We start from the raw sequence: 23,646 nt of genomic DNA, 5'->3' as shown, positions 1-23,646 counted from the left end.
TCTCATTATCTGGTACCTACCTTTAAGAACATAAGAAGATCCCAATGGCAGATAAATTTGGGGGTGATTAGGCTCTCAGCGGCAACCAGTCACAATGGCTATGTTCTCCATTCACTGTCACAGGCACTATGCCTCTGGGTACCAGTAACTGAGAATCTCAAGTAGGGGAAGAGTTCTTGTGCTTCTCAGTTTTGCATGTGCATTTGGTTGGCCGCCTTGACAATGCTGGAACAGATGAGCCTTGGGGCGGATTCTGCAGGATTCATCTGAAAAATGATGGTAGGAGAAGGGTGTCTTTTGGCCTTAGGTTTAATATACAAGGGGGAAATATCTACTTTCTCAAAGCGGAATAATGATAGTGCTTTCTGGATCTTTTAATCCATTAGATCCATTAGATCCTTAGATCCATAATAATAATAATAATAATAATAATAATAATAATAATTGTATACCCCACCCATCTGGCTGGCTTTCCCCAGCCACTCTGGGCAGCTTCCAACAAAATATTAAAATACAGTGGTCTGTTAAACATTAAAAGCTTCCCTAAACAGGGCTGCCTTCAGATGTCTTCTAAAAGTCTGGTAGTTGTTCTTCTCTTTGGCATCTGGTGGGAGGGTGTTCCACAGGGCGGGTGCCACTACCGAGAAGGCCCTCTACCTGGTTCCCTGTAACTTGGCTTCTTGGCATGAGGGAACCGCCAGAAGGCCCATGGCGCTGGACCTCAGTGTCCGGGCAGAACGATGGGGGTGGAGACGCTCCTTCAGGTATACGGGACCGAGGCCGCCTCCATCCGCCTCCAGACACTCACACAGGACCTACACTGCCTTCACTGGTTCTGATTTGAAAGAGAGGTAGAGCTGAATATTAGCAGTAGAACAGAAATATTACTTGGACAGTGCTGGCATGTATATAATTTCTCCCCCCAGGAAAGGACCCACAAAGTACTGGCAGCTCCTCTCCTTCTTGTATGCCATTCAAGCGATCAACCAGAATCAAAAGCTGTTACCCAACATCACCCTGGGCTACAGCATCCATGAGAACTTTTTTGATGGAAGGGTGACCTATGATGCTTTGCTAGACATGCTGTCAATTGGGCAGCTGAGCTTTCCAAACTACAGCTGTGGTAAACAGACTAACTTACTGGCTGTTCTCGAAGGGTCCGACTCTCAAAACTCCATCCAGATTTCAAACGTGTTGGGCATCTATAAAATCCCACAGGTAGGAATGGAGAGAGGTATAATAGCATTATGATATTGGCAGTCTTATTTTCAACTACCCTCCTGTTGATCCCTAGCATCAAATTTGCCTTCTTTACGGCTGCCACAACCTTCAAGGAAATCACTGTTCCCACCAAAGGGTCCCTGCAATAGACCTTCCTCCTTCCTAAGACCTTCCCAATCTCATGTTGGGCTTAGAAATATTTAGGCTTTGATCTGAAATCAAACAAGATCCAAATCTTCCTTCTCTTCCCAGGTCACTTATGCTTTTGTCTCTCATGTTCTGAATGATAAGAGGCATTTCCCTTTTTTCTACCGGATGGTCCCCAAAGAAGAAGCCCTGTACCCAGGGATTGTCAAGCTGCTCCAGCACTTCCGATGGACGTTGATTGGCCTCCTTGCACCAGACACCGACAACGGAGAGAGGTTCCTGAAGAGCTTGACACCCGTGCTCATCAAGAGCGGTGTCTGTGTTGTCATCTCACAAAGCATCCAAGGACTGAATACAAATGGAGTATACATGCCTCGTCTTCCATTCCGCAAGTGGAGGCAAGTGCATGTATTTGTTTACTACGGGGAAATGACTTTTTTCTTAGATGGACTACTCTTTGTACAATATATTTTTGACATAGGGATGAAATCCATTGTTGGGAAAATCTTCATCACAACAGTTTTGTGGGATGTCACCCTAGAGCTGATGTATAATGACATATCTTTCCAATACATCCATGGTATATTTTCCTTCTTCACTGAGACAAGTAAAGGGGCAAAATACGGTGATTTTCTCCCCTTTTTCTTTGGTATTAAGAAGTTTTGGGAGAGTGCTTTTAATTGTTTCTATTTAAAGCATACATTCTCAGTGAAAGGCCGGACAAGATGCAGAGAGAGAGAGAAACTGGAGAGGCTTCCCCAAGATGATCTGGAAAGAATCCTCTCTCTAGACAGCTACAGGATCTACAACACTCTCCAAGCCGTGGCTCGTGCCTTAAATGCTGCATATTCATCTAGATCTAAGCAGAGGGGAACTGAGAGAATGGGACTTCAAAGGCTACAGCCATGGCAGGTATTTTCTTTCCCTTCATAGACATCACATCTGAGCATGACAATCAATTGTAGTGTGCAGATATTGAATATTGTGCAGTTTGAAATGATTGGAAGCATAAGAACTAGAAGCATTCATTTCCTTGTGGAAGTGAATTATTGTCCAGGCGCATAGAAATATTATTCACTCTTTACTCGCAGAACTCTTTATAACAGAATGAGAACATTATTCTGTCCAGCATAGGCTCGGGATCTCTCTCTCTCTCTCTCTCTCTCTCTCTCTCTCTCTCTCTCTCTTTTTCTTTCTCTCTCTCTCCTGACTTTCTCCCTCCAGGCTGTTTGCTTTACCTTCAGGAGAGCTTCCTTTACATATTGGCTCTATTGAGTTTTGGAGCCAAAGACAAAAAGGCCACTCCCTTCAAAAAGGAGATTTTGCAACCGAATACCTTCATCACATGATCTAAGTTTACAACACTCACATGCTGGCTAGCAGAGAACAGCAACCAGTTAGTTAATCTTAATCTCTTAATCTCAGCAAGAGCCCAGAGCCCTTTAGAAAAAAAACTACTATGGAAAGAAACCAAAGTTTGCAAAACACATTACCCATTTTCCATTTTAAACCTTCCTTAATACATTTACTGTTTTCATTTCTGTTTGCTATTCTTACTCTTGCCTCATTGCACAGCTCCCTGAGCAACTGCTCCCATCATGTGCCCAATTCTCCTTTCCCCGCAAGTTGGAATTATTTTTGGCAGGGGAGATGACATTGATCAGGCTGTCTCTAGTCTCTATTCCTTTGACACCCGCTTGACTCTGCTCTGGCTCTCTGCTCCCTCCACCAAGCTCCTGCCTTTCCCTGCTGAAGCCCATATTAGAGATTTCATTCAGTTTGCCTTGAAAGGAAGAACGAACCTAATTCACTCTTTCTAAAACAATCCAAGGGGGCAGCATCCTTCAAAAACATGCTTACTAGGAGAAAATCACACAAAAATGCTGAAGAATTCTGATGAGTTTCTATTAGTATTATTTAAAAAATGCTTCAGAAATGTGGAGAACTGAATTTAAGATTGGGGTGTGTGAGGGATAGAAAACAGTATGAACCAAAAGTGACAAGATCCCTCCATTACTATTTGAGTCTGCAACGAGCCCTAAGCAAAGGGGAAGTGGATTGTCAGTATGTTTCCATTATTATTATTATTATTATTATTATTATTATTATTATTATTAAATTTTAATTAAATTTTCAATCTAACAATTCCAAATAAACATTTTACAAATATCCAGTGACTTCCCTTCTTCTCTTTCCATGGTCCATTTTACATCTTATACATCTTATACATCTTATACATATTTTACTATAACCATTCAAATCAGTTTTCTACTTTTACATCCATCAAACATTATTTACATGGTTGAATTTATCTTAATGCTGCCACCGTTTTCAGCTGTATACTGTTATTTTCCATATATTCAATAAATGCTTTCCACTCTTCTTTCAATGTATCTTCTTCTTGCTCTCTTATTCTGTATGTTAAATCTGCACGTTCTCCATATTCTGTCCAGTTAAGTTGCCAATCCTCTTTAGCTGGGACCTCGCTGACTTTCCATTTCTGGGCCAGCAAAACAGGGGCCTATGCTTCCCTTTATTCTAAATGCTCTCATCTTTGCTTCTGTTCCAGCTCCACCCTTTCCTAGGAAACACCCAGTTCTACAATTCTTCCATGGACAGAGTGTATTTGGATGAGAACGGGGAGCTGGCAGCTGACTTGGACATTGTGAACTGGGTGGTGTTCCCCAATAAATCCGTCCTCAGAGTGAAGTTTGGGAGTATCGACAGACAGGGATCCCCAGACCTGACGTGCTCCATCGACCAGGAGGCCATTGTGTGGCCCAAGTGGCTCAATCAGGTGACGGGGACTGGGAATCATGCCTGTCATTTTGCTGTCTTTTCTGTGAGCTCTAATAAGTGCTCCCTGTTCTGTGGGCTGCTGCCCTCAGTTGCCTGTCAACTCCAGCACTGGGCTGTTGTTCAAGATAGTTCCTACAGCTCCTCTGCTCAGCTGGGTGCCAAAGGAGGCTTCCTGCTAAACTGTGTGTCTGGGGAAAGGGGGGTTCCTTGCTTTTCGGTTGTTATATGAATTTTATCGGTAGTGAATAGCTCATGGCCCATATACAGAACTTTATTTAATGGAGGTCCTTTGTTTTTTTCTGAATTTAATCATGAATAATTCATGTAATGGACAGTGATGGAAAATGCTTAGTTTCAAGCTATAGTCTAGATGCTACAGCAGATACTATCCCTCAAAGAACAATTCTCATTGACGCTCTTCGTCTTTGTGGCTAGACCATTCCTACTTCCAGGTGTGTGGAAAGCTGTCGCCCTGGATCCGTCAAGGTGATTCAGGAAGGGAAGCCTCTTTGCTGTTATGAATGTCTTCCCTGTGCAGAAGGGACCATCTCCACTCAGGAAGGTGGGTGACCCCAAGGGAAAGGCTGGCCTTGGGGAAGAGAGAAGGGTTCAGTCAGGAATCTCTCAAAACCAATTCTCCCTCGTCCTGAAGGGAGATGAACACCATCTCCCTCGGCCTGAAGCGAGATGAACGCTGCACCCCATAGTTGCTTTGACTAGACTTAACTGTCCCGGGGTCCTCAAGGAGGGAGATTGTTATGGACCTAGGGTAGATATTAGACTTCTGCACAGACCCCTGGTCCTCCTTTTGGCCCTGGTATAGGGGGCTCCAAGCAGCCCAACCTGCCAGAGGCCAATCTGGGGATCTCTAGCCCTGGAATCCATTCCAAATTTCTTTGGGGTGGAGCTAATTAAATACCTGTAGTGATCTGTGGCTGTCTCAGACTGACTTGGTCGACAACTGAATCTCTCCCAAGAGGCTGGATATTGCTCAGGGCTTGGCTAAATCCAGAGTAGTAGACATTACTCTTTCTCTCTCTCTTTTGCAGATGCAGACCATTGCAAAAAATGCCCAGAAAATCAGCATCCAAACAAGAACCGAGATCAATGTGTGTTCAAGAATATCACCTTCCTAGCCTATGAAGAATCTCTGGGGGTTGTCCTTCTTTCCCTTGCCCTACTGGGGTCCTTAGCCACAAGCTTTGTTTTAGGAATCTTTATTAAATACAATGAAACTCCCATAGTCAAAGCCAACAACCGGGACCTCTCCTACATCCTCCTGGTCTCCCTCCTGCTTTCCTTTTTGTCCTCCTTCCTGTTCATTGGGAGGCCAAGGAAAGGGACCTGCCTTCTCCGACAAACAGCCTTCAGCATCATCTTCTCTGTTGCTGTTTCTTCTGTGTTGGCAAAAACCATCACTGTGGTTCTGGCCTTCCTGGCCACCAAGCCAGGGAACTCAGTGAGGAGATGGCTGGGGAAGAGTCTGGCCAACTCCATTGTCATTTCCTGTTCCTGTGTCCAAGCTGTAATCTGCATGATCTGGCTGGGGATCTCGCCACCATTCCCAGACTCTGACATGCACTCCCAGCCTGGGGAGATCATTCTCCAATGCAACGAAGGCTCTGTTGCCATGTTTTACAGTTCTCTTGGCTACATGGGCTTCCTGGCTGCCATCTGCTTCACGGTGGCTTTCCTAGCCAGGAAGCTGCCTGGGGCCTTCAATGAAGCCAAACTGATCACCTTCAGCATGCTGGTCTTCTGCAGTGTTTGGGTGTCCTTTGTTCCCACCTACCTGAGCACAAAAGGGAAATACATGGTAGCTGTTCAGGTTTTCTCCATCTTGGCCTCCAGTGCTGGGCTCATGGGCTGCATCATCCTTCCCAAATGCCACATTATTTTGCTGAGACCTGATCTGAACACGAAGGAGCACCTGACAGCAAAAACTAAAAATTGAATTTGATTCTTAAAATATTATTTTTCAAGAAGGTAGGGAAGTGAGATTCTTGAAAAATGATGTTTCAGTTTAAAAAATTGTTACCCTCATTTGATCATGTAGAACCAACCAACTTAATGGAAGTAGTTATGAAATTTGGATTTGGTTGAAAATTTGTTAATCCTTTGGAAGATATAGATCACATAGATCACGAGGAATTCACATTACCAAAATTTTGTAATTAGTCGTGGAACGGAACAAGGATGTCCAGTGTCACTCCAGTTATTTTTCTTAATTTTAGAGAAATAGCCATCCAATTATACAATGCCATTTCTGGCATAGGAGTGAGTATAAATGAAAATAACAAATGTAGGCCTCTATGCAGACTAAACATACCCAATGTTAGGGTGCTATCAACGGTTCCTGGCTGATTGCCCAGGAAATTATAAAGACAAGGAAAAGCAGACTATTAGAGTTAAAATTTGTTATCTTTCCCCCCTAATTGTATAATTAAAAAACAAACCTTTCAATGCTGTATTTTAAAATGTTGTGAGCCATGCAGGGAACTTACCGTGAGGGAGGGTCATCAATATTATTATTTAATATATAAAAAAGTTGCTGCATCCCACTGTTGACTCATGTTAAGCTTCTGGTGTAATAAGCCAGTTGTCCTATATTTAGGCCTCTGCTTATTCTCTTCAGCCTCAGCAAGGTGTTGTTAACATTTTGCGCCTTCAGACGATATACACAGGGACCTAGGTCCACATTTGGCCAGAATCCTACCCGCTCAAATGTCATCTCTAACCCCCACCCCCAAAAATATTTCAATTCCCCCCCTGCCCCCGTTTCATTTCACTTCCTGAGAAAAATCCTCAAATGTTTCCACTGAATGTAGTAAGAAGGGAGCCTATTATGGAGGGGGGAGCTCCAGGCGGACATTTCCACAGTGGTGGGAATGTTTTGGGGGTTTTTTTATTAAAAATTTGATGATTTACAAAAGTGTGCAATGTCTCTAGTATTTTCCCCCCATGTAACATTTTTACAATTCAGTTTCATTTTTTGAGACATTAGGAAGAGAAGGGGGAAAGAGGTGAGGGGGAGATGGGGGGGTCGGGTGGCGATGTTTCTATTTTACTTACTATATGTAGGGTTTGGTGTCAGTGTTGCTTGTGCAGGTTCTTTGCTGTTCACTTGTGTTCCTTTGGTGGTGAGAGAGGTTGGGGTTGGCCTAGGGTGTGGTTGTTCATTTGTGGCTGGCTGTGGTGGTCTTTGTTTTCGTGTGTGAGTGCGGTGGGTGGGTGTTTTGGATCAGGTTAGCCATATTGATTTCTATTGTCTTGTTGGGCTGTGTGTGTGATAAAGGGGAGCCATACAGGGGTGAAGGTGTCTTCTTCTATTTGTCCCCATGTCAGTTTCAGTTTATTGGTTAATTTTTCTAGTAGGCTGTTTCCCATACTATTTGGTACCATTGGTCCATGCTTACTCTTGACAGGTCTCTCCAGCGGTGGGAATGTTGTGGGAAAGCGAATGACAATGAAACAGAGGAGGAGGAGGAAGAAGAGGAAAGGAAAGGAAAGGGTGAAGGCTTGTTGCTTGGGGAGGGGGGTAGACAAAAGAGTGAAGGACAAGGCAGTTCTGGGCAGCCTGGGCAACTGTTGCTTAGGTGGACCGGAAAGCAAAGAAAATGGCCTTTGCTGCAGTTAGGCCAAAGGAGAGCAAAATAGGGAAGGGAGGGCTAGCCAGGAAGAAGAGTGGGAGCTGCCCTTGTTGCTGCATATAACCAAGAAAAATAGAGTATGCACTAGAGTTATAACTTTTTGACTTCAAAAACAAACAGACAAACAAACAAACAAACAAACAAACAAACAAACTGAAAAGGGGACTAATTCTCAGTTGTGAAAAAGGTCACCCTGAAATGTAAAGTTGGAATCACTGTATCTGTAACATTACTTCTCATAAGTATTAGCACTTTTTAAAACTTTATGGAACGGTTTAGAACTTTTACAGCTGCCTGGAACTTCCAAAACTGTATTGGAGAATCACGGAAGGCGGGAGCCATCTGTACTCCAGACACCAAGAAGCAATCAGGGCGCGTTGCGCAATCAAAGTGGTGCGGGAACTTTATGGTGCTTGTGTTCAGGACCCTTGTGTTTCTGGGACCCATAGATGGCTGTGGGGACATGCAACAGACCACGCTTATAGAGAGCATGAAACCCACAAAAATGGTTACCTCCACTGGGCCCTTAACTTTAGAAAAGGGGGGAGTTTCAGGGAGCATGTGGAAGATCGGGGAAAATCAAAACCCATTTCTCCTGATCAGAACTGATGAGTTGATGACCAATGTAAGTAGATGAAAACATTAGCAGGATTGCAATAACACTTGTAATGTAGCAATTGCTATGGAGAAAATGGAGTGATGTAAAATATGGACTGTTGAACAGTATGCAGTTGAAAACCCATGGAGGGGAAAGTGAGAAGTCCAAAGATTTGGAGAGATCTTTAAATATAGATATGTATGGTTGTATTGTTATAATCTTATACTTGCAAAATCAAATAAAAACTATTAAAAGAAAAGAATTGATGAGTTGGTTGTGTTGAGTGCTCACAGCCCATCCCAAGCAAAACGTTCAGGTTCATTGGGCCCTTAATCCAATATAGGGGCTGAAGGGGCCACATAGGTCAGGGGGACTTGAAACCCATTCCTTGTGATCAAGAACAACAGGAAATTCACATAGGGGGTCCAAGCAACCCACCCTGAAAGCAATATTTAGGTTCATCCCTCTCTTAAACCAAAATAGGCTTTCAGGGGCCACCTGGAAGGTTGGGGCGCTCTAACACATCCCTTGGGATTGCAGGGGGATGAGATGGTTGTGCACAACCTGCCACCCTCAAAAATATGTTTGTGGTGACATTTAAAACTAGCCCGTTTGGGGTGTCCTAAAAGCACGAGGGAAAGAAGGAAAAGCACAGCCACTTTTCATTTGTGATGTAGGCTTTTTGCTCTATCCCTCTCACTGTCTGCAGCTGTTCAGGGAATTGACAAGACAGGGGATATTTTATGCACCAGACTTTTCAGACTCAGTGCGAGAAATTATGAATCTCTGGAGAAATCCCTGGAGAAATCTCCAGGAAAAATAAGAATATTTATGAGGCGGGGAAGCATCGCCCTGGCAACCTTCTGGAGTCTCTCTGTGGCTTGAGGAGCAGATGCAGAGCTGGAGAAAACATGTTTGCAAGAACACAGAGAAGCAGCTGCCCTGTTTTGACATGGGCCAGCATAGGGTGGAAAGGTCAGCTTGGATTTTAAATAGCAATGCACCTTCGTTGGGGTCAGGACCAATATATTCTTTTAGAATGTATGCAAATATATACACGCTCTACATAGAGTACCTACATCCATAGCTGTCAAGTGTCCCTTATTTGAAGGGACAGTCCCTTATTCCAGCGCCATGTCCCGCTGCTGTCCCTTATTGATAGATGTCCCTTAAATGTCCCTTAAATGATGTCCCTTAAATTTCAAAGGAAGCAGCTCCTCTCCCTCCCTTCCTGCCGGCCAGGGAGGAGGGAGGCTCCAACTGTGTTGCTTGGCTGCGTTGCTCACCCAATAAGAAGTCTAAGAACGACTGGGGAGGTGTGGAGCTTGCATGCCTTGTGTGTGGCTAGTTAATGCAAGCTGAGAGGTTTTTTGAACGCTGGACGCCATTTTGTTGCACGTGCTGCTGCAAACTTTGCAATGCAAAGCCAGGACGGGGAGCCATCTTAAGTTGAGGCTGCATAGGCCTTGTGGTGCATGTGATTCAGATTCTATTCAGTTGAACCTCTGGTTACAAAGTTGGTTGGACAGTGTTCTCAAAGCTACCAGCATGAGTTTGGCCAGACTGCAGGAGGACAGGAAGACTGGAGTGCCTGGAATAATAATAATAATAATAATAATAATAATAATAATAATTTATTATTTGTACCCCACCCATCTGGCTGGGTTTCCCCAGCCACTCTGGGCGGCTTCCATAGAAACAAAAAATACAGTAAAATATCACAGATTAAAAGCTTCCCTGAACAGGGCTGCCTTAAGATGCCTTCTAAATGTCAGGTAGTTATTTATCGCTTTGACATCTGATGGGAGGGCGTTCCACAGGGCGGGCGCCACTACCGAGAAGGCCCTCTGCCTGGTTCCCTGTAGCTTTGCTTCTCGCAATGAGGGAACTGCCAGAAGGCCCTCGGCGCTGGACCTCAGCGTCCGGGCAGAACGATGGGGGTGGAGATGCTCCTTCAGGTATACTGGGCCGAGGCCGTTTAGGGCTTTAAAGGTCAACACCAACACTTTGAATTGTGCTCGGAAACGTACTGGGAGCCAATGTAGGTCTTTCAAGACCGGTGTTATGTGGTCTCGGCGGCCGCCCCCAGTCACCAGTCTAGCTGCCGCATTCTGGATTAATTGTAGTTTCCGGGTCACCTTCAAAGGTAGCCCCATGTAGAGCGCATTGCAGTAGTCCAAGCGGGAGATAACTAGAGCATGCACCACTCTGGCGAGACAGTCCGTGGGCAGATAGGGTCTCAGCCTGCGTACCAGGTGGAGTTGGTAGACAGCTGCCCTGGATACAGAATTGACCTGCACCTCCATGAACAGCTGTGAGTCCAAAATGACTCCCAGGCTGCGCACCTGGTCCTTCAGGGGCACAGTTACCCTATTCAGGACCAGGGAGTCCTCCACACCAGCCCGCCCCCTGTCCCCCAAAAACAAAACTTCTGTCTTGTCAGGATTCAACTTCATTTTTTTTTTTTAAATAATCTTTATTAAAATTTCAAAAGGTTACAAAAAGCAAAACAGAAACACAAAAGATAACACCTAACACAACATAAAAAAAAAATTCCACCTTTTAAGTCTCATTTTCAATAACTTCTTTTCATGACTCCCCCACGCCTCCCCTTATTGTATTCCAACTCCAATTGTTTATTCAAACAAGTTTTTATCGTTAGTGTCCTAATCATAATTTATTAATTTACTTAACCATAATTTGTTAATATGATTCTTTATAATAATTTTAAACCTTAATTCATTATTTATCCATTAATTTAGTTTGTTTAACAATTTTTAGAGTATATACCTTAATCATACAAAAAAAGAGGGGGGGAAAAGATATAAAAACAAATAAGAAGATACCTTCCCTAAGATTGTCCCTGATTCCCATCCACAGATTCCCCATTCTTATAATAATAAAGAACATATAGTTTTACACTGCAAAATAAAAATCAGGCCCCCTTTGGACTTCTAAACCCCACCCTTCTCTTCCCGGTTTCAATCCCAAACCAAAGTCCAATTAGTCCATCTTTTTAGCCTGGTGACCTTACGTCCGAGGCTCTCAAATTTCTCTCAGTCCCTTTCAGCCGGCTTCTTCGAAAGTCTTTCATATTGAACACCCCAGGTCGAAGAAGTACCTTCTCAATGCTAACCATGTTTCTTCCAGCAAGGCCTACTTGTTTAAAGGTGGAGCTCCAGCTCTGTTTCTTAAGTCTATATGTCCCAAATAGTCCAGTTTTCATCTTAGTCGAATTAAAGTTCTTCTTGGCAGGTCTCCGGCTCTCTTTTTTCTTCTGTAACTTTTCAGCCACCCCTTCTTTCTGCTCCTCCTGTTCAGCTGATGTCTTAATCTTTGGTTTCTTTTCTTGTCCAGCTGCCTGTGTTTTGAGCATCAAGTCCCTTTCCAACTCAGTAGGTATATTTTCTGTTAACTTCGGTTTTATAGGACTTGTAGACAAAACATGGCCTTGCTCGATCATCTCTTGCAGCTTTCCCATGAGAAAGATAAGCTCTTGCAAGTCAGCTCATATTTCCCGACCTAGTTCCATTCTTGTAATATCCAAGAATCCCCTCTAGAGGGATTCTGGTTACTTAGTATTCTTTTCCCTTCCGATCCAAAAGTCAGGTTTATTTGTATCAGTCTTTCTTTACTTTCAATATTTTGTAGCAATATAGCCGATTAAAGTTTAAGCTTTGATTTTCCCGACTTTGACAGCTAATTTGACAGCTGTCAAAAGTTTTCTGTAGATCCTCTGCAGGCTCTTTTCACGGATTACTCCCGGGCTTGAGAAAGGTGGTACTTAATCCAAACAATTAAACTCTTGTCCTCCGGCACATTAGCTTAGTCCTTTAAATCTGTGGAATTTATATCTTTTATCCAATCACCCCAATTCTTCTCACAACCTTAGTTGACAGCTCCTTGCTTCAAACTGTTTACAATAAGGGGGGGGGCGGACTTCCCTTTTTTTTCACCTCCCCCGCTCGTACCGAATTCAGAATCAAATTATTTGTAATCCAATTTCCAAATTACTCACGGGTTGTTGTTCTTGATTTTAAGTCCAAATTTTAATAGGAAGAAGTCAGCGCTCTCTGACAAATGGCATGCGGCTTCGCTCGGCAGGGGAAGCAGAAGACTCATAGCACCACGCCGCTCCCCGGCACCCGTTCCGTAGCCTTTAAAAAGGCTCCTTCACGAGTCGGGAGGGCGCTAACGATGCCCGCCGAGTCACCATGTCCACGGGCTCCTATGCCCGTGGTTTTTAAGGGTCCCCGTGTCGCCGGCACGGCAAGACCCAGCCCCTGTCGAGCCGATTCCCTCCGGAGCTCGGAGGAAATCCGCCATTAGCCGATCGCGCTAACCCGGAAGTCTTCAGGATTCAACTTCAATCCATTAGCCGCCATCCATCCTCCAACCGCCTCCAGGCACTCACACAGGACCTTCACTGCCTTCACTGGTTCTGATTTGAAAGAGAGGTAGAGCTGGGTATCATCTGCATATTGATGGACACCCAGTCCAAATCCCCTGATGATCTCTCCCAGCGGCTTCATATAGATGTTAAAAAGCATGGGGGAGAGGACGGAACCCTGAGGCACCCCACAAGTGAGGGCCCAGGGGTCTGAACACTCATCCCCCACCACCACTTTCTGAACACGGCCCAGGAGGAAGGAGCGAAACCACTGTATAACAGTGCCCCCAGCTCCCAGCCCCTCTAGATGGTCCAGAAGGATGTTATGGTCGATTGTATCAAAGGCCGCTGAGAGATCCAGCAGAACCAGGAAACAACTCTCACCTTTGTCCCTAGCTCGCCGGAGATCATCAACCAGCGCGACCAAGGCAGTTTCAGTCCCATGGTGAGGCCTGAATCCCAATTGGAAGGGATCCAAATGGTCCGCATCCTCCAGGCGTGCCTGGAGTTGTTCAGCAACCACACGCTCAATCACCTTGCCCAAGAATGGAAGATTTGAGACTGGGCGATAGTTGGCCATACTGGCCGGGTCTAAAGATGGTTTTTTAAGAAGCGGTTTAATGACCGCCTCTTTCAGCGGATCTGGGAATGTTCCCTCACAGAGGGAAGCATTCACCACCCCGCAGAGCCCATCGCCCAGCCCTTCCCGGCTTGCTTTTATTAGCCAGGATGGGCAAGGATCAAGGAGACAGGTGGTTGCTTTCACGCGTCCAAGCAGCCTGTCCACATCCTCGGGGGTAACGGATTGAAACTGATTCCATGCAACTTGATTCCATGCAACTTGACCAGACAGAGCTCTAGCACTCTCCTGCCCTGGCCCTGCTCCCACAGTGGTGTCTAGCTCCTTCCGAATGTGAGTGATTTTATCTGCAAAAAACTTTGCAAAATCGTTGCAGGAGATCTTGGGGTCTTTACAATGCCCCGGTGGTAAAGGTGGTTCCGTTAAATTGCAAACCACCTGAAAGAGTCTCCTGCTACTATTTTCTGCAGATGCAATAGAGGCGGTGAAGAAAGTCTTCTTCGCCGTCGCTATCGCCACTTGGTAGGCTCGACGTTGAGCTCTAACCTGTGTCCGGTCAGATTCGGAGTGAGTTTTCTGCCACCGACGCTCTAGCCGTCTCAGCGATTGTTTCATCACCCTCAGCTCCGAAGAAAACCACGGGGCTGTCCGGGCTCTGGAACAGGTGAGGCTGCAGGTCCCTTATTTTCAAGGCTGCTGGTCCCTTATTTTCAAATCTTTAAGTTGACAGCTATGCCTACATCTGAACACTGTGAACTCATGAAACCCACTCCCTTTACAAGGAGATTATTTATTTATTGAGTTTATTTACCATTGTATACATAGAGTTCTCAGCGGAGTTCACAGAAAAGGTCACAACATATATAACCAGAATAAAAACAACCCAATAACATCCCCCCCCCCCGAAAGGAGCCACATTTTAAAAGGGTATAGGATGTCAGTCAGGTCAACCAAAGGCCTGGTTAAAGAGGAAGGTTTTTGAGTGGTGCCTAAAGGTGTATAATTGAGGCGCCAGGCAAACTTCCCTGGCAAGAGCATTCCACAGACAGGAAGCCACTGCAGAGAAGGCCCTGTTCTTGTGTTGCTGCCCTACGGACCTCTCAAGGAGGAGGAGGGCCTCAGAAGATGATCTCAGGGTCCAGGTAGGTTTATATGGGAAGAGGCGGTCCTTGAGGTATTGCAGTCCTGATATCACGCTGACATGCTTGGATCTCCACATCCCCAAGGCCATCTTCCCCCTTACCAGACACATTCTCCACTAACTGAACCTTCTGCACCATCTGAATTATCACAAAAGATTTGTCTCTTAGCGCATTCTCTGAGGTTTACAAAGAACTCCAAGCATTTGCAGTCATCCCCACCAAACAGAACTTTATTTCTGCAATACATCACAACTTAAGTACAGGCAACTCGTCGTTTGCACAGGGGTTGCATTCTGGGTCATCGCACAGCAGCAGTCACGCAAAAGCCCATTTTGCCCCCCCCCCCTGTCTTCTGGGGCTGAAAACGACGTGTGGGTTGCACACACACGTCAATCTATCGCTCGCACGATGGTTTCCACCTCCATAAGAAACAATCCTTGCTAAAATACTGAATTTCATAACGTAAGTTATGACCTGCTTATCTCCCATACAGCCGTAACATATAATGCATCTCTAACAGCAACAGCTTGGAAGAAAAAAGAGAGGGGGAATCAATGATGAAGTATTTAAATTACATCTTTAAATATTCCCTCATTGCGAGAAGTGAGGTTACAGGGAACCAGACAGAGGGCCTTCTTGGTAGTGGCGCCCGCCCTGTGGAATGCCTCCCCTTCAGATGTGAAGGAAATAAGTAGCTGTCTTATCTTTAAAAGACATCTGAAGGCAGCCCTGTTTAGGGAAGTTTTTTGATATTTAACACTGTATTGTTTTTAACACTCGATTGGAAGTCACCCAGAGTGGCTGGGGAAACTCAGCCAGATGGGCGGGATATGTATGTTGAGGCATCAGATCAAGACCTGTATTTTAAAATGAGCTTAAAAAATATATTTGCAAATGTTTGTATGTCTCATGCCAGGCATAAAGCAGCTGGCTGGGTGCTTTGGCAGATGTTTATCTTCCTAAACAGGGCCCCTCTGATCTATAGCAGTGCCTCAGGGTTGTAAAAGGAAATTACAGGCTGGGAGCAAAACGTCACACTGACCATACAAATTACAGAATACAATCAAGCTGCAAAAAACACTAATTAAGAGTTGGTAAATAGTAAAATTTATTGTAATACCATGTGCCTCCCATTAGACTTGAGCCACATCTTCCTAAGGTTAAAGGGCAAGAGCTAATAGAAACAGCAGCTGGCTAGGAAAAGGAGTTGTAAACTAAAGAGGCTGCTTTCGAAGCTGTTTTACTGAGTCCTTTTTACTTTGAAAAGACCTTTTCTTCTAAAAATCTATATATGTTATGTATGAAATATATTGGCTTAAATGTAATTATGCAAAGGATTTAGAAAGTAAGAAATGTTAGATTCTTATGTTAGAGTCTTATTTCATTGATGGTGTGTGAGAAGGTGAACCCAATATCTCTGTTTAAGATAAAATTTAATGAGCCATCTGTTTTGGAGTGAATAGGGCAATAGGGCAAAAGGTGATCTGGTAATTAAGGTGCCTGGTCGAGGCAAATGTAAGATATATGGCTACTTGTCTGCCATTTATGGATAGAAGGAAATATAGCTCTTTGTCTCCCATAAAAGGTAATAGGAAATGGGAGTATCTTTTATGATTGGTTCTAGCAAACAGCCAATAGGAATTTCAACCAGGCTGATTGGACAGAGGCAGCCAAAGGAGGAGCAAGGGGGCTGGGCTGAGGAAATATAAGTGCTGGCCATCAGGGCTGGAGTGGGCAGAGCTTTGGTATCCATATACCACTGTGTCTCTCATTTATTTGTCTGACAAATAAATTATTATTTTAATTTCTCTATTGCTGCGTTGAATATTTCATTCCAGCTAAGCGTTAACCACAAGCAGGGTGCTACATGTATGTATGTATGAATAAATAAATAAAAATAATTACTATTATTATAAAAAACAATGTATAAGTAAGGCATCTTTTCTCTCTACGCTGATGTCCCTATGATGAGCTTTCTACCTGAACAATCATTTTCTATGCTAACATCCTTCTGAAGATTTCTTCCTCTCTAGTAGGATTTCTGTTTATCACTGAAACTTTTTTCCATCCTTCGTGGGCTTAGTTCATTCAGGGAATCATAGAGTTGGAAGGGCCTGGATGGTAATCTAGTCCAAGCGCCTGCAATGGAAGAATCTTAACTAAAGCATTCATGACAGGTGGCTGTCCAATACTCCAAGGAAGGAGAGTCCACAATCTTCCGAGGTGAGGGAGTCCGTTCCACTGTCAAACATCTCTTACTGTTGGAAAGTTCTTCCTGACATGTAGTCAGAATCTCCTTCCTTGGAACTTGAATCCATTGGTTCTGATCCTACCTTCCAGAGCAAGAGAAACCAAGCTTGCTCCATCTTCCATGGAACAGACTTTTAGATATTTCAGGTGCTCTATCACATCTCCTCTCAGTTTCCTCTTTTCCAGGCTAAACCATACCCAACTCCTTCAACCGTTCCTGAGACTTGTTTCCAGACCCTTGATCATCTTGGTCGCTCTCCTCTGCGCATACAATCTTCTTAAATTGTGGTGCCCAGAACTGGACACAGTATTCCACGTGTCTGCTGACAGAGGCTAAATAGAGCAGTACTATTCAGCCTTGGTCAGACCACACCTAAAATATTGTGTCCAGTTCTGGGCACCACAATTTAAGAAAGCCTCTTCTCCTTACAGAGGGGAGGAGTTGTCAGCGGGAGCCGTTTCCCGTGTCGGCAGGGGGTGTTCCGGCCCCTGCCCAGCTGGCCCGGCTGCCACATCCCGCCCCCAGGTAAATTTATTTATTTATTTATTTATTTATTTATTTATTTATTTATTTACGGCTATTAGCCCATAAAGTATGTACAAACATAAAAGCACAGAGGCATAAAGCCGGTATATTCGGCACCAGAAGGTGAAAACCAGAAGGTGAACACCATGATGCAGGGGTGGGTCATTGAGCAGAGCCAGGTAACAGCTTGGGGCCCGGATAGCTCCAAGGGACGGATCCCAGAAAAAGGAAAACTGAAGACGAGATCCGACATGCACTCTCTTCAAAACTGTCCGATTAGTTTTTGATGTTGTTGTTGTTTTTGGTGGTTTTTGTGTGTGAGATAACCGCATTCAGGAATCTCGCCACCTGCAGAGTTACAGAAGGATCTGTATCCTGCAAAAGTAGTGCGGCATGTGACTCAACAGGCCTGCCAACCAAGCGTAGTAAAGCAGGACCCAGGAATTTAGTCCTGGCTATGCTATGTAGGGGGCAGTTGAACATTATATGTGGGAGAGAATCAACAGTTTTCCCGTCACACACGCATAGCGGAGACACCAAACCCTTGGAAAATCTGTGGCTCAGCAGGTTCGATGGAAGGACATTGAACCTTGCACGAATAAATGCAAGTCGGTGTGGTACAGATGAAAGAGATGACATGTATGATGGAAGGCCAAGTGGTGGGGTTATTCCGTGATACCTGGGGGAGCAGACACCCCCACCCCCGGCGAGGTTGTGTTGGTTTTCAATGTCTGCTAATCTTTGCTCAATAAGGCTTTTGGCTGAGCGTAAGTTCATCTTTAAGGAGTCCGCTGGAGAAATTCCGATGCTCAGAAGTTTGGCATGGATTTTTCCTACCCACGGATTGACAAAGTCGTCCCGCCAGAGGCACTGAAAAAGGTAATGGTCGGGAAGCCTATGCCAGCTGGACAGCCAATAACCAAAGACTCGCTTCCAGATGACAGTCTCCAATGATGCAATCCTTAACTCCAGACGTATGGCTGCGTTGCTCACACACATGGGGAGTTTCAGGAGGCGACGGAGAAACTGATTCTGCAATGTCCCCAACGATGTTAAATTGGACCCTGGGGCCCAGAGCGGGGCAGCATAACAGAGGGTGGAAACCACTTTTGCATGGTACACCTTCAATGCAGAAGGGATGTGGGAGGCTCCGTCGGCCGCAAAAAATTGGAGTAGAGTATAAAGTATTGTTTTCCCTTTGTTTAGTAAATACTGTATCTGTGGCTTCCAGCTTAGGTTGTAGTGAAAAAAGACTCCCAGGTATTTAAATTTGAAAACCTGTTCTAATTGGACTCCATCTAACTTCCAGCTGTAAGTTTTCCGAGACCTGGTAAAGACCAGGACTTTAGATTTCCCATGATTAATTGTCAGATGGTTGAGTTTGCAATAAGCCGCAAAAATCTTTAGAGCTCTGCATAAACCGACTCTAGAGTAGGAAAGGATCGCTGCATCGTCGGCATATAGGAGCAGAGGGCAGCGAAAATCAGCTAGGCGGGGGGCATGAATGTTGGCTTGAGACTCATTCAGAAAGAGCTTCATATCGCTAATAAACAAGTTGAAGAGGAGTGGGGCCAAAATGCAGCCTTGGCGCACACCTCTATTTATTGGGACCTCGTTGGATAGGTTTCCCGCCGGTGTGAGTCTCACTCTAGCCGACGACCCATGGTGTAATTGGGTTATAAGCCATAACAGCCTTCTATCTATGCCCCATCTCTCTAATTTCTTCCATAGACAGTTTCTTGGGATACTGTCGAAGGCGGCCTTTAGGTCTATGAAAGCGACACATAGGCGCCCCCGACTCGGGGCAGAATATTTTCTGGCAAGATGATACATAATTACCATATGGTCAGTGGTCGAATAATTGTTCCTAAAGCCCGCTTGCTCGTGGCCAATCAAATTTGAGTCGTTTGCCCAATGGGACAGCTTAGACAGCCCCCAGGTAGCCAACCAGTCAGGTGGAGGCTTGAGGGCGGGGTTTAGCTGCTCAAATGCGGCCGTGGCAATGCTTCCCTTTCATTGCGCTGCTGGTTTTCATCAGATCACCCACCTGCCACAGCTTGGTTCTTGAACTTGCTATGGACCTGTGGTTGGTCGCCTTGGTTGCCCAAGGGGCCTGGTAGGAATTTTTATCCAACTGGCAAATTGGCACCAGCCACTTGGTTTTTCGCCTACCTCGTAGCAAATCATCACAACTTTTTGGGTATTGGCAGTTAGGCACTGGAATATGTTTGTGTATTGGAGGGCAGGGTGTGGCCATCACCTACCTCTCCACTTTATGGGTATTCCAGTAAAGGAATCTGGCGGTCGTGGATCCTGTCCGATGCCCTGTTGGTGGCTAGGGCCATGGCACAACCCCCAGTAACATCAGGGGGAGCTTCCAGTTGTATTTGCATCAACAGGCTCCTCCTACTGGTGGTTAGCCCTTGTTAGACTCACCCCTTCCTGTTGTTTTATCCAATGCCTAAGCCAATACCTCTCACATGCTGTAATCAATAAAGTTGTGGCCTTTTTTAGTCCATTAACCTAATAAGGTGAAGGAAAGGATTGGACCCTGATTAATAAAATACACACGAGGCATGGCCAGCAAGACTCTGGGAGGAAATGCCAATAATAATCTGCCACACTCTGGCCCAGGTCCCTTTTATTAACAAAAGAACTCTTAACACAGCTATAATAATAATTTATTATAATAATAATAATTTATTATTTATACCCCGCCCATCTGGCTGGGCCTCCCCAGCCACTCTGGGCAGCTTCCATAGAAACCAAAAATACAGTAAAATATCACACGTTAAAAACTTCCCTGAACAGGGCTGCCTTAAGATGTCTTCTGAATGGGATTAGTTGTAGTTTCTGAGTCACCTTCAAAGGTAGCCCCATGTAGAGTGCATTGCAGTAGTCCAAGCGGGAGATAACCAGAGCATGCACCACTCTGGCGAGACAGTCCGCAGGCAGATAGGGTCTCAGCCTACGTACCAGATGGAGCTGGTAAACAGCTGCCCTGGACACAGATTTGACCTGTGCCTCCAGGGACAGCTGTGAGTCCAAAATGACTCCCAGGCTGCGCACCTGGTCCTTCAGGGGCACAGTTACCCCATTCGGGACCAGGGAATCCTCCACACCTGCCCGCCTCCTGTCCCCCAAAAACAGTACTTCTGTCTTGTCAGGATTCAACCTCAATCTGTTAGCTGCCATCCATCCTCCAACCGCCTCCAGACACTCACACAGGACCTTCACCGCCTTCACTGGTTCTGATTTAAAAGAGAGGTAGAGCTGGGTATCATCCGCATACTGATGAACACCCAGCCCAAACCTCCTGATGATCTCTCCCAGCGGCTGCATGTAAATGTTGAAAAGCATGGGGGAGAGGACAGAACCCTGAGGCACCCCACAAGTGAGAGCCCAGGGGTCTAAACACTCATCCCCCACCACCACTTTCTGAACACGGCCCAGGAGGAAGGAGCGGAACCACTGTATGACAGTGCCCCCAGCTCCCAGCCCCTCAAGACGGTCCAGAAGGATGTTATGGTCGATGGTATCAAACGCCGCTGAGAGATCCAGCAGAACTAGGAAACAGCTCTCACCTTTGTCCCTAGCCCGCCGGAGATCATCAACCAGTGCGACCAAGGCAGTTTCAGTCCTATGATGAGGCCTGAATCCCGACTGGAAGGGATCCAAATGGTCCGCTTCTTCCAGGCGTGCCTGGAGTTGTTCAGCAACCGCTCACTCAATCACCTTGCCCAAGAATGGAAGATTTGAGACTGGGTGATAGTTGGCCATTGTGGCTGCATCTAAAGATGGTTTTTTAAGAAGCGGTTTAATAACCGCCTCTTTCAGCGGGTCTGGGAAGGCTCCCTCACGGAGGGAAGCATTCACCACCCCACGAAGCCCATCACCCAGTCCTTCCCGGCTAGCTTTTATAAGCCAGGATGGGCAAGGATCTAGGAGACAGGTGGTTGGTTTCACTCGTCCAAGCAGCCTGTCCACATCCTCGGAGGTAACAGATTGGAATTGATCCCACTCAACCTGACTAGACAAAACTCTAGCACTCTCCCGCCCTGGCCCTGCTCCCACGGTGGAGTCTACTTCTTCCCGAATCTGAGCAATTTTATCTGCAAAAAACTTTGCAAAATCATTGCAGGAGAACATGTGGCCCGTACTGGGCCCCGATGTTGCAGGTGGTTCCGCTAAATTGTGAACCACCTGAAAAAGTCTCCTGCTGCCTTTTTCTGCAGATACAATAGAGGCGGTGAACCGTCTGATTGTAAGAACCAATTGTAAGAACTGATTGTAAGAACCAATCAGATTTCCTCTGAGCATTTCAAAAAATCCCCCACGTGGGACAAAGTCAGATCAGAGAAATCCTTTTAACTTCAAAGAAACTATTTCCTACTTGAGCATGCATACGTGGTTAAGTTAAATAAACAGGAACCAAGGAGGAATGCATTTAGGAAACCCAGAGGTCATAAACCCATAGGAAAGAAAGAAAGTATTTACCATCTCCTTGTGAACTCTCTTCCTGGCCCTTAAGATCGACCTAAAGATTAACAAAATCTACATCAAAGCTACTTTCTGTCTTTATGTACTGAGGACGCCCGGTGAAGCAACTGGTCTGTGTTTTAGAATGCTATACACGACTGTCAGGCAGTGAGAAAATGGCAGAGGTGCAGAGGCTTGTGGGATTCGATCAGAAATCATGTCAAATGGCTCAAGCCCAGTCAAAGCAATGCGTTCATTGCTGACACAATGGCTTGCTACATTTTCCATAATTCCTCATAGCAATCCCACCTGACCACCAAAATTAACTGCTGGAGTCATGTTGTGTGGGGGAGAGACACCGCATCCTGACACTTTCATCAAGGTGCCTCCTGAGTAAGCTTAGTAGCCACGGAGTAAGAGAAGAGGTCCTCTTGTGGATCAGAAATGGAAGTTTCAGGAAGCAGAAAATAGTATTAAGTGGATAGTTCCTCCAAATGGGGGGCTGTGGTGCCACATGATACGGAAGGGGGGGCATGTCTTCTTCTTCACCTTCTTCGCTACAATATATCCATTTATTTCCAATTGCCAATGTCAAAAAGGACTAAAATCTATAAAATTCATAGAAAATCAACTTGCCAATTTGCTCAATTTCTCTAGGACTCCATGACACCTCCCCTGCCCTCCATAATCCCTCAAGCAAGGTGTCAAGACCCTAATCCTGTCAAATCGCTCTGCCAAGCCCTTCCTCCGGGCGATGCCAGGTGACAGACTATGCATACATGGACCATTGTCTTCTCAGGATGTGCTTACCTGCGCATATCTCCAGCTCTGCATATTCCCCCCTCCCTCCTCCATATGTTAATCCGGTGTAACCCAACCTCTTCCTAATGTATTCGTGATGTAATCTGTGTAACCCAACCTCTTCGTAATGTATTCATGATGTAACTGGGATGTATTTTGCACTGTATTCTGGGACATGGAGGGAAATTTCAAAAGTTCATGTCACCCCTTTCTCGCTGTTCAATCTCGCCTTGAACCTGTTGCGCAATAAACTCGGATCTCCTGGAACTTGCTCCTGTCTCCGGCTGAGCTCATTTTCTTCCGCAGGGACCCGCGGACTTAGTCCGACGAGCTGGGTGGCAGAGTAACCCTGCACCCAGATTTTACCGTAACACACATGTTCTTGACCAAAAGCTCACAAGAACAATCTGGCCACATCATGTTGCACCAACGAGATTCTGCACCAGACCCAAGGGCAGCCCCAGAAAGAGTGCATTGCAGCAGTCCAGCTCCAAGTTTTCCAGTGCTCCAGTGGTCAGGCTATTCCTGTTCACAAACAGCCATAGAGGGCACGTGGGTCTCTAGTGACAAAGGCGTATCCAAGAGTACCCCCAAACTATGCATTTGCTACATAGGCTCAGGATCCAAGGCCATTTCTGTTCTCATCCTGAAGCAAAGTTATTACACGAGGTAATATTTCTGGGTTAGCGGCTCCTCCTGGGCTCCTGCCTGCTTTGCTCCGCTTGTGCTCGGCTTGCGAAGGGTTAAAAGGCACAGAGCTGGGTTTCTAGAGAGGACAGGAAGTGGAGGCGTGGGGGGGGGCAAGGTCCTCCCGAGCAAAAGCCCCTCCCTCGCCCTTCCCGCCTGCAAGCGGAGGGGCTGCTTCCGTCTCCCTCTCTCTCTTGCAAGAGCTGCCTGGGGGTGAGTCTCGCCTCCCTCTCCCTCCGGGTGCAATGGGGAGAAGGGGCTGCAGGGGAGGATGCCTGGGGGGCTGGCCAGATCGGGGAGGGGGCAGACATTCTCCGCCAGGGGGGGCCAGGGCTCTGCCCCGCTCTTCTTGCTGGCCCCGTGGGGGAGGGGGGAG

The 23,646-nt window shown here is 45.7% G+C and overlaps 2 protein-coding genes and 1 long non-coding RNA gene across 3 annotated transcripts in view; all 3 read left to right on the top strand.

Moving 5' to 3' along the window:
* The window catches only part of LOC308470280, a 267,788-nt gene that overhangs the window by 169,377 nt on the left and 74,765 nt on the right, over positions 1-23,646 (top strand). The gene's annotated exons all lie outside the window — the stretch shown is intronic.
* On the top strand, positions 904-6,556 carry LOC308471931 (vomeronasal type-2 receptor 26-like; the record flags this gene model as incomplete). Its single annotated transcript, XM_080996243.1, has 5 exons — positions 904-1,218; positions 1,474-2,280; positions 3,938-4,165; positions 4,603-4,729; positions 5,217-6,556. 5 exons carry the CDS (start codon positions 904-906, stop codon positions 6,119-6,121), a joined length of 2,382 nt encoding a protein of 793 aa, XP_080852369.1. The 3' UTR covers positions 6,122-6,556.
* Positions 23,434-23,646, top strand: part of LOC308469732 (uncharacterized protein) — a 28,151-nt gene continuing 27,938 nt past the window's right edge. Inside the window, exon 1 of the mRNA XM_080992613.1 lies at positions 23,434-23,483. The gene's annotated coding sequence lies outside the window, so the exon portion shown is untranslated. The remainder of the gene's footprint in view (positions 23,484-23,646) is intronic.

The sequence above is a fragment of the Podarcis pityusensis genome, assembly GCF_964106645.2.
Source record: "Podarcis pityusensis genome assembly, chromosome: 2".
In the NCBI taxonomy this organism is placed as follows: Eukaryota; Metazoa; Chordata; class Lepidosauria; order Squamata; family Lacertidae; genus Podarcis; species Podarcis pityusensis.
This window is presented reverse-complemented; position numbering and strand designations above follow the sequence as displayed.